Source organism: Nyctereutes procyonoides, unplaced genomic scaffold (assembly GCF_905146905.1).
Source record: "Nyctereutes procyonoides isolate TBG_1078 unplaced genomic scaffold, NYPRO_anot_genome, whole genome shotgun sequence".
NCBI classification, from domain to species: Eukaryota; Metazoa; Chordata; class Mammalia; order Carnivora; family Canidae; genus Nyctereutes; species Nyctereutes procyonoides.
The window spans coordinates 21,081,447-21,093,241 of NW_026575048.1; the positions used below are offsets into that span (position 1 = coordinate 21,081,447).

General features: G+C 56.3%; 1 protein-coding gene across 2 annotated transcripts; it reads right to left on the reverse strand.

The window, feature by feature from the left end:
* Nucleotides 1-1,120: 1,120 nt before the first annotated feature.
* Nucleotides 1,121-9,534, reverse strand: SLC30A3 (solute carrier family 30 member 3). 2 transcript variants are annotated; one of them, XM_055327405.1, is made up of 8 exons: nt 9,296-9,534; nt 5,494-5,675; nt 4,693-4,839; nt 4,444-4,597; nt 3,641-3,839; nt 3,264-3,369; nt 2,872-3,006; nt 1,662-1,942 (listed from the first exon to the last, which is right to left on the reverse strand). In XM_055327405.1, the coding sequence occupies exons 1-8, from the start codon at nt 9,388-9,390 to the stop codon at nt 1,794-1,796; spliced, it is 1,167 nt and encodes a 388-aa protein (XP_055183380.1). In that variant the 5' UTR covers nt 9,391-9,534; the 3' UTR covers nt 1,662-1,793. The 2 variants fall into 2 exon arrangements, with proteins under 2 accessions (XP_055183382.1, XP_055183380.1); XM_055327407.1 differs by lacking the exon at nt 4,444-4,597 and having other exon boundaries at nt 1,121-1,942.
* Nucleotides 9,535-11,795: the final 2,261 nt, after the last annotated feature.

Here is an 11,795-nt window from a genome sequence, read left to right on the forward strand (position 1 = left end):
GATCCCGGGTCTCCAGGATCGCGCCCTGGGCCAAAGGCAGGCGCCAAACCGCTGCGCCACCCAGGGATCCCTTTTTTAAAGATTTTTATTTATTTATTCATAGAGACACACACAGAGAGAGGCAGAGACACAGGCAGAGGGAGAAGCAGGCCCCGTGCAGAGAGCCCTACGTGGGACTCAATCCAGGGTCTCCAGGATCACGCCCTGGGCTGCAGGCGGCGCTAAACCGCTGCGCCACCGGGGCTGCCCAAAAAATCATTTTATATTAAAGATATTTCCACTATGCAAAGGAAAGCCTTGCAGAAGTATGCACGGGCTAATGAAAATGCTCAGTGTCTTTGCTTCAGGCTGGAATTGTATCAACCTAGGGTGGCAGGGCCTGCAAACTCCTGCTGATCCAAAGCACTAGATCTAAAATCAAAGCACAGAGTTTGATTTCTTAGAAGAGAAAATCCACAGTCCCTTAAGTTTAAGGGATCCCTTAATAGTAACAATAATCCCTTAAGTTTGCTTTATAAAGGGCAGCCCCAGTGGCCCCACGGTTTAGTGCCGTCTTCAGCCCAGGATATGATCCTGGAGGCCTGGGATCTCGTCCCTCTTCTCCCTCTGCCTGTGTCTCTGTTTCTCTCTATCATGAATAAATAAATAAAAATATTTTTTAAAAAAAGTTTGGTTTATAAAGACTAAATCTGTCCAAATATATGATTCTTTAAGACAAAGGGGGATGGTAAAAGAGGTCCTTGGTATCCGCAGCCCAAAGAGTGAGTGTGGTGCAACCACTCTTCCCCAAAGGGACTAAGCTTCCTCTGACCAGCCCGAGGCTCCGATGGCCTATAGGAGTATTTAGGAATGACTCTCCAGGATCCCTTGGCTCCTTGCCTTCCAACTTTCTCCTGCAACCAAGCCCAGGGCATGCAAGGACTCTCCCTGAGCCAGAGACCCAGGCATGCAGTAGGGGAAGGTAACAAAGGGACTGGTGGGTTTTAGCCTACAAGGAAATGGATATTTGAGGGTGGAGAAGATGGAGGAGTTGGGTGGGAGGGAGGAGGGCTGTGGGAGGTCACTCTGGCTATGAGGCTCTCTTTCCCTCTTTTGAGGAGTCAGTACACGGACCGGAAGATGCAGTTAGACACAAGTTTATTGGTGGAGCTGTGGTGGAGTCCTCCCTCTCTCTGGGATAGCCGAGGGCACAGCACCAACAGAGGGATGGACAGACAGATCCTCAAAAGGACACATGGATGGTGCAGACTCAGAGAGACCATAGCACAGCCACAGAGGCACAGAGACACACAGGCCACAGCACCAGGAAACACATACACATGGAGACAAAACCACAAGGCTAGAACAAACAGACAAAGTGCGGGTTTTGGGGCTCCTGCATAGACAGAGCGAGGGCCACGTGGGGAGGGGGCCCCTGCTGACCTCCCCCAGGCATAGGCACACCAACAGCACACAGACAGGCAGATGCCCCCAGCCAGCCAGCCAGCCTGCCACACAGACAAATGAACTGCATGGAAAGGACGCTTGTGCTCCCTAAACCACAGGGAGTGGGGACCAAGGGATTTCTACACACCCTCACTGATTAACTCCCATTCAGCCTGACTCCTGCCTCCCCCCCCACACACACTTTGGTCTTGTCCACTGGAGCTGGGGGCTAGGGAATGGGCAGATGGAAGGAGGGAGAGAGGAAGGGGTACGGGACCAGCTGTCCCTTCTCCGAGAGCAGGGAGGCAGGTACTGAGAGTCCGGGCCTGAGCCAGGGCCTGGCAGTAGGGTGAGGGCGGGGCCTTGGCTCAGGCTTGTGGGGGCTCCCGGCAGCGCAGGCACTGGGCCATCTCGGGCTGGTACTGCTCAACCTGCAGGGTACAGCTGGAGAATCCAAACCGGGAGTGGAGCTGGGATGTGGCTTCAGCCAGGACAGCTTCAGGGTCAGCCGTGGAGTCTGTGGGAGAGTGATAAGAGGCAGCAGGTTCCCAGGGGACTTGGGAACCAGGCAGGGGCCAAGATAAGGACGGGTGAAGGGGGACCCAATGGTTTGCACAGCATTAAAGCCAGGCTTGAATTAGGAGCTTTATTTTCTTTCTGTATTGTACCAACAGCATAAAAATGCCAAAGAAAAGGTTGGAGAAATTCACCCCCTAATCAGCCATGCCACCATGCTAACCACCAAACTATTCTTATTTTTCTATTCTCTTCTGCTCTTTGACTATCAATAAACAGCTGTATGTTTCAGCAGCCACAGCACCCGATTCTCCAAGACAATCCAGATGTTAAATATTTTCTCCCATTGTCACTCTAAAGTTACCATCAACTATCCCACAAAGTATAATATTTTTGGCATCCAAATTGCATGTCTCTGATTGCTTCTTGCATCTGGAAGAAACTCAAAAATCCTTTGTCAGCTTGTGAGTCACCATATATATTTTTAATAGTTGAATCATAATGTAGATATAATTTTACATTCAGCTTTTTCCTCTTAGCATTATACCATAAACATTTTTCCTAGTTGCCACACAGTGTTCATAATCATCAGTTTGAATAGTCCTGTGATACCCCACGGTCACAACTTACCTAATGTGCCCTGTTACTAGACCTATTAGCATTAGTGATCTTTTAAAGGGTTGTTGGTTCTCTGCACTACTTCAGAGAGGGTGTAACCTCCCCCCAAAATACCCTGTCCAGGGTTCCTTGTCTCCAACATGCACATACATATGAAAAAGAGATCAAGAAAGAGAGATGGACCTGCAATTCCAGCAATTCAGATTATCTTCCTAGGTTTAGAAAGGGAGCCAGGCTGGGGCGGGGAGAGGCGGGTTGAGGGGGTGGGAAATATCTCTAGGAGGTAACTGGCTAGGGCCAGTGTGGACTCACCGATGGCCAGGTGTGCGGAGGCAACATGGTAAGTAAGCGTAAGGGACCAGAGGTGCAACTCATGAGTTGCCCGGACTCCTGGCACGGACATGAGTGTGTCCCGCACGGGCTCAAACCCCACGCTTCGGGGGGAACCTGCAAAAAGCACCCACCATGCCTTATTACCAAGGCCCCTCCTGCCCAAGGACAGCCCCTTACCAGACTCTACCTCCCCCATTCTGTATCTGCTCACCATTAACCCCCACAATTCACTCTGTGCCCGAATCCTCCTTCTAGCAATAGACCCCAGGACACAGGCCTTCACCCGACACTCTCTTGAAAGAAGAGAGGTGGTTCAGAGCTGGAGCGAGGTCAGAGAGGACCCAGGTGGGGAACTGTGACATCTGACTTACCTTCCATGAGGACACGAAGAACATCTCGGAGGGTGGGAGCTGTAGATCCCAGGGCACAGATGGAGAAGAGGAAGGTGCTGATGGGGTCAGCTGCCTTGTACTGAGGCTGTAGGGAAAGAGACCTCTGAGCCCAGGAAACAGGAACCTTCCAGAGGAAGACCTAGGGGTGTCTTAGACAAACAGGACCCAAGAGGCCCCTGAGAGCCCTGCTGGGGGAAAGGGACCATGCCCCGAGCAGGGATTTCGGGGGAGCTAGGAGCTTGGCGGGGGTGGAGGTGGTGGGGGAGAGGCCAAGGGTCCTGTGCCAAGGGTCCAAGGAGGGGGTTAGGGTGTGGAGCTGGGGGAGGAAGGCCCGGGCAGGCCTGTGTGCACAGTACCTTGAAGTAGATGAGGACAGAGGCGGCCAGTACCCCAAGGCTCTGCAGGAGGTCCCCCAGCACATGCACAAAGGCTGCCCGGACGCTGGTGTTCCCCAGGGGCAGGGGCTCCCCCGGCCCCTCCTCCAGCGGTGCATACTCCGCCCCCCTAGACCCGTGGCTGTGGGGGGGCCCAGCCTGGTGCAGCACAAAGGCCATTCTGAGGGGGAAGCAGAGCAGCTCAGCCCAGGCGGCCCATTCCTGGCCTCCTCTGCCCTATTTCCACATTCTCTCCACCTCCCCCTATCCCCCCAGAGCTCTTTCCCCACCTATTTTCTCCCTACTTTCCCAGCCCCAGACAAAGACAACATCGGCCAAGGGAGACAAATCATGTAGCCTGGGGGACATAACACTGTACTTGGTGCTGGAGACATGGATTCACATCCTGACCCTGCTATTTACACCTGTGCAAATCACCTAGCCACCTCTTCCATTCTGTTTCTGTTTCATTAACTGTACACTAGGACTGATACTGTCTACATCATGGGGTGGTTGTGGGGCTCAGATGAGACAGTGCTGCCGAAAGCCCTCAGCAGAGTGGCTGGTACACAGCAGGCCCTTAATAAATGCCTGCTTACTGGGTTCTAGGTCTTTCTCCCATCTGTTTTAAGGCAGCCCTAGGGCAGGCGACAGGTGAGAACTGTGTATGTGTATGTGTGTGTGTTGCATGCCTGTTGGGGAGGGGAGAGAGCCAGCTCTCCCACCTGGGAGGAGGACCCCTCGCCCTGAGCCCCACATGGTGCCTGCTCCATACTGGCACGTACAGCAGATTGGCACAGACTGCGATGCTGGCGGTCAGCAGCATGGCACCCCCCTCGATGTGGTAGTCGCTGTGCAGCAGGCGGATGAAGGCCAGGTACAGGAGGATGCCAGTGACCATCCAGAGGGAGACCACAGAGGCCAAAGCCCCCAGAGTCTCTGCAGGGGGAGACAAGCTATCAGAGACCTGCCCGGGACCCTAGGAGGTACCTTCTGGTAAGGTCAGAGGCTCACTGGGCTATGCAGGGCCTTACCTGAGCGGTGCCAGCCAAAGGTCATGGTGCGGGTGGCTGGACGGGTAGAGAGCCAAAGGGAGAAGAGGCTGCCTATCATGCTGCCCACATCTGCCAGCAGGTGGGCTGCATCGGTCATAATGGCCAGGCTGTGTGCCAAATACCCACCTGCAAGGATAAAGCAGTGTACTCTGGGTCCAGTTAGAAAGTAGCATGAGCTGTGGCAGCATGTGGATAAGCAGGAGAAAAACTGGGGGGCCCTGCACCAAAATGTGAACTGTGTTTTTCTCTGGTGATGGGACCACAGGGAGTTCTTATTTGCTTCTTTTCACTCATCCACATTTTCTAGTTTTCCTATAATGACACATTTTCATATCAAGAAAATAGCACTTTTAAAAGACTCAGCTAGGGATGCCTGGGTGGCTCAGTGGTGGAGTGTCTGCCTTCGGCTCAGGGCGTGATCCTAGGGTCCTGGAATCGACTCCTGCATTGGGCTCCCTGCAGGGAGCCTGCTTTTCCCTCTGCCTATGTCTCTGCTTCTCTCTGTGTCTCTCTCATGAATAAATAAATAAAATCTTAAAAAATAAAAGACTCAGCTAATGCTGAGAAGCTGCCCTGGCCCCCGGCTGTGGACCTTGCCCTGAATTCCCCTTGGTGCTGTCTCCCATCCTCTCCCGCTCCCTGAGTCCTGAGCACCCAGGTCTCCACTGCAGCCATCTCCTTCTCTGCATGTCCATCAGGAACGTTGCTGGGACTCTGGGCAGAGAGTGGCTCAGGCCGGGGTCAAGAGGACGGGGTTTGAGGAGCAGCCCTCTGACTTACCAACCACCTCCCCGGCCATGAAGACGCAGCACACGGCACAGGCGGCACACAGCTGCCTCTGCGCCTGCAGCCTCTCAGGGGTTAGGCCCGGCTGTGGCAGGGGGTCCCTGTGGCAGTGGTGGAAGGGCATCTCCACAGATTTGGGTTCCTCAGGGAGGGCCTCCGAGGGCTCTGTGAAGAGACTGAGATGGGTAGCACGATTCAAACTGGTGCATGGCCATGGTCTGACCTGTTCCTCAGTCCCGCTAGACAGGCTTCATTAGCCATGGCCCAACACTCGCTCTGTCTGTCCCAAGGCCTGCTCAAACCTGGGAGCCTCAGAGACAGAGGGCCACGTGAGAGAGAGTGGGGCTAAGAAACCGCTCAGAGCCCAGCCTCCCTTTTCTGTCATACACAGAGCCATGGAATTTCACAGCTGGAAAGCACTGTAGAGATGGTCTCGTCTAACACTTGTTACAGAAATGACAAGTATGAGGCTCAGAGAGGAGGAAGACATATGGAGGCCACACGGCGAGTTCGTGGTATAGAGTAGGCTCTACCATAACGAATTGATAGGCACCATAAGGAACACAAGTGAGCAGGAACTTGCTGACCTCCAGGAGCTTCTGGTGAACAAGATGAAGGTGTATGTAGTGCTACGACAGTAGCAAGAGAGTAGCTATTGCCATAAAGCCAAATGCTGTCAGGGCTGGGAGGATAGAAGAGTAGATGAATTAGAGTGAAATCAGAGAAACTGAAGGTTGGGGAGGGTTTTGGTAAAGACCGGGTGAACATGCCAGGCAGAGGCCATAGGAAGGGAAGGTGGTGTCAAAGGGTGAGCATACAATCCTGGCCTTGGTGCTTCCCTCCCAGATCCAGGTCCCAGTGTCTCCATCTAGATCCTTCCCCTTCCCTATGTAGACATGCAGCTGAAATGTGGCCATTTAAAAGAGTGGAATGTTGGGATCCAGAAAAATCTGATATTTCAGATCCCAGAGTTGGGGTTGTTATAGGGAGGATGAAGCACAAACTGCTGTGGCTGGGGAGGCAGTGGGAAGATGCTGGATTTGGAGGCTGCCCCATGTTAGCTGGACCTCGGTCTGATCATAAGCACCTAGCAGAGGCCACCTTAACTGTACAATGCCAAGCCCCCCTTGGTGAATGAATGGGGCTGGGGCCTCAGCTGGTATGCCAGACATTGAGCTCAGGCTGTTTTAGGTTCATACTGGCCCAATTCTTAACCCCATGACTACCAAATCTGAACCCCAGCAAGGCCAGAACCTTCCCACGGAACAAAGGACCTAATAGAAAATACAGTCCTAGAAATACTCATGGAGGTGTGACTAGAATACCATGAGTGAAATCGAAGGCTCTTGGTTGAAAAGTGGTCACAGCAGTAATGTGAGGAGGGAAGCCTGGGGCCTTCCGGCTCAGAAAAGCTCTGCCAAGTGGGTGAATTGAGGTGTGAGGGAGGTGGGGGGACATTTGGTGCTTCTAGGGAAGATTCAAGTGCTGGCAGGTAGATTAATTTCTTGGAATTTTCTTCCAAGACTTAGTATCTCAATGTGTATGATTCTGGTGTGTTTCCAGAGGAGATAGGGAAATGAGGGTGGCTCTGAAACCCATCCTCATTCTTCAATGAGGTATACATATAGTTTGGCGCCTGGGACTCAGGTGGTAGGTGGTATACACATGGTGAAGCCTGGTCTAGTGGGAGAGACAGATGTTTCACCGATTACTTACTAGGCAAGGAGAGGCTGGGGCCAGGAGGATTATGAACGAAGGACTTTGGAGCACGAGGGAGGGAGTGACCACCTGTGATGGGGGTGAGGACAACTTCACAGAGGGAGAGATGTTCAACATGAGACCTAGGTGAAAAACAGGGCTCTATACACATGGGATGTCAATGACAAGATAAGTGGCTAGGAGTTTTAAGTATCAGGAGCCAGGCCAAGGGCTGAGGAGGGAAGCAAGGGCTCAAAGGAACATGGAGGTAGATACACTGATTGATTTCACATATCTTTCCCAAGCCCTGAGATGACCTTGCTGATGTATATTAGTCTGGGAGGGAGAGAGGAGAGAAGATGGAAGGGTTCAGACTAGACCAGGCCACAGATTCCCTGCACAGAATTTTAGAGGAGGGGCAGGTAGGTTAGGGAAGAGTCTCTTTCAGAAAATACTGCAGGATTTGGTGACTAATGGTCATATGAGGATGAAAATGAGCGGGGAGTCAGAGATGCGGGTCTGGATAGCAAGCACAGGCTGCGTGGCTTTGGGGCAGTGGGCAAGATGCCTTTTTTGTAAGGCACAGAGTAGCCAGTCATCAAGGTAGCCACCCATCAACAGGCTACTCCCTTTTGTTCTGCATGAATTGGGCACTAAAGAAGCCTCATTGTTGGGGTGCCTGGCTGGCTCAGTTGGTAGAGCATGCGACTCTTAATCTCAGGGTCATGAGCTCAAGCTCCACCTTGGGCATGGAGCCTACTTTAAAAAAAAAAAAAACATTAGAAAAAAAAAGAAGCCTCATTGTTGGTTTGAGTGGGTGTGTGCGTGAGTGTGTATGTGGGTGGGGGGCTACACGCTGTTTAGAGAGAAAGAAAGGCAGTTTTCTCTCCTTGACCCTCTGAAACCCCCAACAAACAAGTAATATTGAGTGAGGTAGAGGGGAAGTTTGGGGAGGGGACAGGGCCTGAAGCAGAGTCAAAAGGATATGTGAAGAGCCAGCCAGTGTCTTGGCTGGAGCCTCCACAGCTGCCCACGTCTGCAGTCCCCTGCAGGAAGGAGTGAGACGGGAAGTCTGTCCTCCCTTCTGTTCATCCACTCCCCCACCCACTCAGGTTTACGGCCCTCGCCCAGGGAAAGAGCGAGAAACACACAGAGGAACCAGAGACAAAGGGAAAGGTGCTCAGAGGGAAAAAGAACGGTTGGGAGAAATGAAGAAAGGGTGGGGGGAGCCGACGAGAAAGAGCTAGAGAGCCTGTCAAATTTCCGAGACAAACGGACGGTCAGCCAACAGACAAAATGGCCAGCGGAGGTGGCCAGGATGGGCCTGGCGCGGCGCTCCGAGGGCCAAGGCGCACAGAGCCGGCGGGCGCCGGGCGCGGGAGGCCGGCGGGACGCGGAGGAGGTTCTCCGGCCGCCCCCGGCCCGCTGTCCCGGCCGCTCCGCGCGCCTCATTTCACACCTCGCCGCCCCCGGCCCCGTCTGTGCGGAGCCGGGAATACCCCCTGCCGCCCAGACCGCACCTGCTCCTTCCCTGCCACCCCCTCGCCTCCCAGCGGCCGCCGCCCCCAGGGGCCGGGAAGAACCGCGGTGGAGCCCGGGCCCATCTTCGGTCCGGGTGCGCACAGCTGGCCGTGGCTGGAGGGGGCGCCGCGAGCCCGGCGCACGGAGGAAAGGGCCAGGGGCCTGCAGAGGGGGCTCCGAAGCCGGGGCGGCGAGATGCCCCCACCAGCAGGGCGCCGGAGCAATGCAGACATCGGGGCACCGGGCGCGGACTCCGGCCCGACGGAGGGGCAGCTGCTCGCGGGAAAGTCGGATGCGGCGAGGGCGGCTGAGGGGTCCGGAGGCTTGGGGGACCGGCCGGGGAGCCGATTTGCGGGACCGAGAAAAAGCGTGGCCGGGAGGAGGCATAGCAGGCTGCTGGGAGGGGCGGGGGCTTCTGGCCGTGTGGCGGGGGAGGACAGAGCCCGGCGCCGCGAAGCCGAGGGAGTTGCGGTGCGCTGGGGCGGCCAGCCGGGGCCGCGCCGAGGGAGACAACGAAAGGGGCGGATGGCACGAGGGTGGCGCCCCCAGGCTGAGGGCTGGCCCAGGTCTGTCCTACCTCTTCAAGCGCAGGCCGCCACCGGCGCCGCCGCGGTCCCGGGGGCTCACCAGGCGAGTGGTCTCCGAGCCCCCCGCGGCAGGAGAGGGCTCCATGTCTCCGCGGCCCCGACCGTCTAGGCCCCACCGAGGAAGAGAGAGGCGGGGCCGGCCCTGCACCAAGTCCGAGCGGCCAGCCGACCCTCGGACTCCCCGCAGGGCCGCGGGGCCACCAGAGTGGAGGGAACTGCAGCTACTGTGGCGCGGGGAGTCCGAACTGCAGATCCCGCTGCCTTTGGAGCCCCGCCCCGCGTGGGGCGAGCTCCCCAAGCCCCGCCTCCAGGCTCCCGGGCCTCTCCCCCATGCCTAAGCCCCGCCCCCGGAGCCCCGCCCCCATAACCAAAGCCCCATTTCCCAGTGCCAGAGCCAGGTGGGGGCGACGGAAGTCCTCTGCGCCCCCTCAGGGTTCTAGAAAACACCTAATCTCCATAGCCCCGCCCCCACCCAAGTCCCGCCTGCCGGTTCTAAGCCAAGCTCCCAAAACCTAGGCACCTCTCGACCAACCTTCCCCCAAGAAACACCTCCCTTCGCAAGCCTGCACGGGGGGAGGGGGGTCCTCCAACCCCTCCCGACAGAGGCACAAACAGGTGTGGGTCCATTACCTAGCTCCGGAGAACCAGAAAGAGTGTGGGGTGCGCAGAGACACATCCGGGAGAACTCCAGGGACTCTGGCCAGAAACCCCTGTGTGGAGGATGTGGGGTCGGAATTTGCATGCAAAATCTGCTGCCAAGCACTGTACCGCTCATTATCATTTATTTTTATAGAGACACTGGGTGACAAAAGCTTCCTGTTCTCCTCCAATCCATTACTATCCCTATTTTTTCGGATGAGTAAACTGAGTTCCAGAGTTAGAAGCCTCTAGGGTCGTGCAGCCGGTTAATAAAATGCTGGGACTGGAACCCCATCCTCTTTCCCTCTCCAGTTCAGGGCGCCGCGCTGGCCACTGGAGAGGGCGCGCACGGCAGTCTTGTCACTCACAGTCTGGGGCAACCGGAGGAGGAGGGAGTGATGCCACCTCTCTGGTCACACAAACCATTGTTCTTAGAGGGAGGTGGAAGCTTGTCAGCAAGTGATTCTTTGCCTCCGACCCTCTAGCACCTGGATGGGCATTCTCTCATTTTGCCTCGTTTTGCCCGTTTTAACTAAAGCCCAGGGGAAGGAAGGACTTATAGCAAAGTGGGTGGCTGAGCCCCAGGTTAAACCTTCAACTGCTCAATGCTCTCTGCCCCTCACACCTGCCGCCACTGTAGGATGAAATGGGAGTGGGCATCGCATTGTGCCCTCCAAGCTGTGACACTCTGTGAAGAGGAGGGTCTGGAGGAGGAGGAGGGAGAAAACTGAGCTTGGATGGGGAAGCGTGGAGGGTGGGAGTGGTTAGTGAGTCCAGTAGAGAAACCCATCAACCGGCACCCTTCCTAAAGAACACACTGGGCGTCGCTCATTTAGGGTTCTTGTCCCAAGGTTATTATCCCAAACGTTGCGACTGAGTGTACACTCCGCCCCCCACCCCCCAAAAAAACCCCGAACAAACACCAGGAACACGTGCCAGATAGAGTGGTTGGAAGAGATGGGGTTAACCTGGGAGAGCTTCGCGGAGGAGGTGAGGCTTGAACGGATTAGGCAAGCTGGGCTGCGGGCTGGCTGCTCAGGCGGGGGAGAGTGAGGCCCTTGCCAAGGTTTGCGGGCGGCGTGCACGAAGGGAGCGTACTGCGCTGGGAAACGGTGCGGAACAGAAGAACCGAAGGGTCTGCGCGAGCCCCCCGCGCCGCATCTACACCCACGTTGTGCCCGGGGCCGGCGCCAGCCTTTATTCGGCACACTCCCCGCTACTCCCAGAGGAAGACTCAGCCCAAAGCCCACGCAAGGAGAGGGGCGAGGGAGTGAGGGTGGGGGTCCTTTCTCCCTCCAACCTCCCTTAGAGGAGTGGGGCCTCAGCTCCTTCCTCGGGCCAGGGGGTGCAAGCTGAGGTAGCGAGAGGGGAAACCACCGGCCAAGGTCACCTTGTAGGTCCTTGTTAGAGCACGGTTGGAACTCTTGTTCGTCTAGGTCAGGACCCCCGGCAGGTGCCGCTTGGCGCCGTCGGTTTTCGAAGCTCCGCACGGGGCCTGGGGTTTCCCCAATTCTGAGAGCCCTGGCGCTGGGATGCGGAGGGGCCACCGCGCACTCAAGGGCTGGGATGCTGTAGCCTCGCCTGAAGCGGCCAGGGCAGGAGAGCTCGAGACTGGGGAGAAATCGCGGAGCCCTGTGCGGGGAAGGGGCTTCTAGGCACGCCTTAGCCAATGACGACAACAGGGGACTTAACAACAATGGCTTCCTCCGGGATTTCCCTTCCCGGGCAGTCAGTCCACAGAGCGCAGACAGCAGCCCCGGGTTCCCGGGAGGGGGCGCAGACGCCGGCACATGCCCGCCCGCTACAGGGCGGGGAGCGAGCGGGCGGGAGGGGAAAGAAGTCTGGGAGCTG

What these genes read in the sequence shown, in the direction of transcription:
- SLC30A3 (XM_055327405.1), bottom strand. Translation starts at nt 9,390, where the DNA reads ATGGAGCCCTCTCCTGCCGCGGGGGGCTCGGAGACCACTCGCCTGGTG. An exon ending in GGCGGCCTGCGCTTGAAGAG is followed by an intron (nt 5,676 to 9,295) that starts GTAGGACAGACC and finishes TACCCATCTCAG; the next exon opens with TCTCTTCACAGAGCCCTCGG. An exon ending in GCAGTCTGTGCCAATCTGCT is followed by an intron (nt 3,840 to 4,443) that starts GTACGTGCCAGT and finishes CTTCCCCCTCAG; the next exon opens with AATGGCCTTTGTGCTGCACC.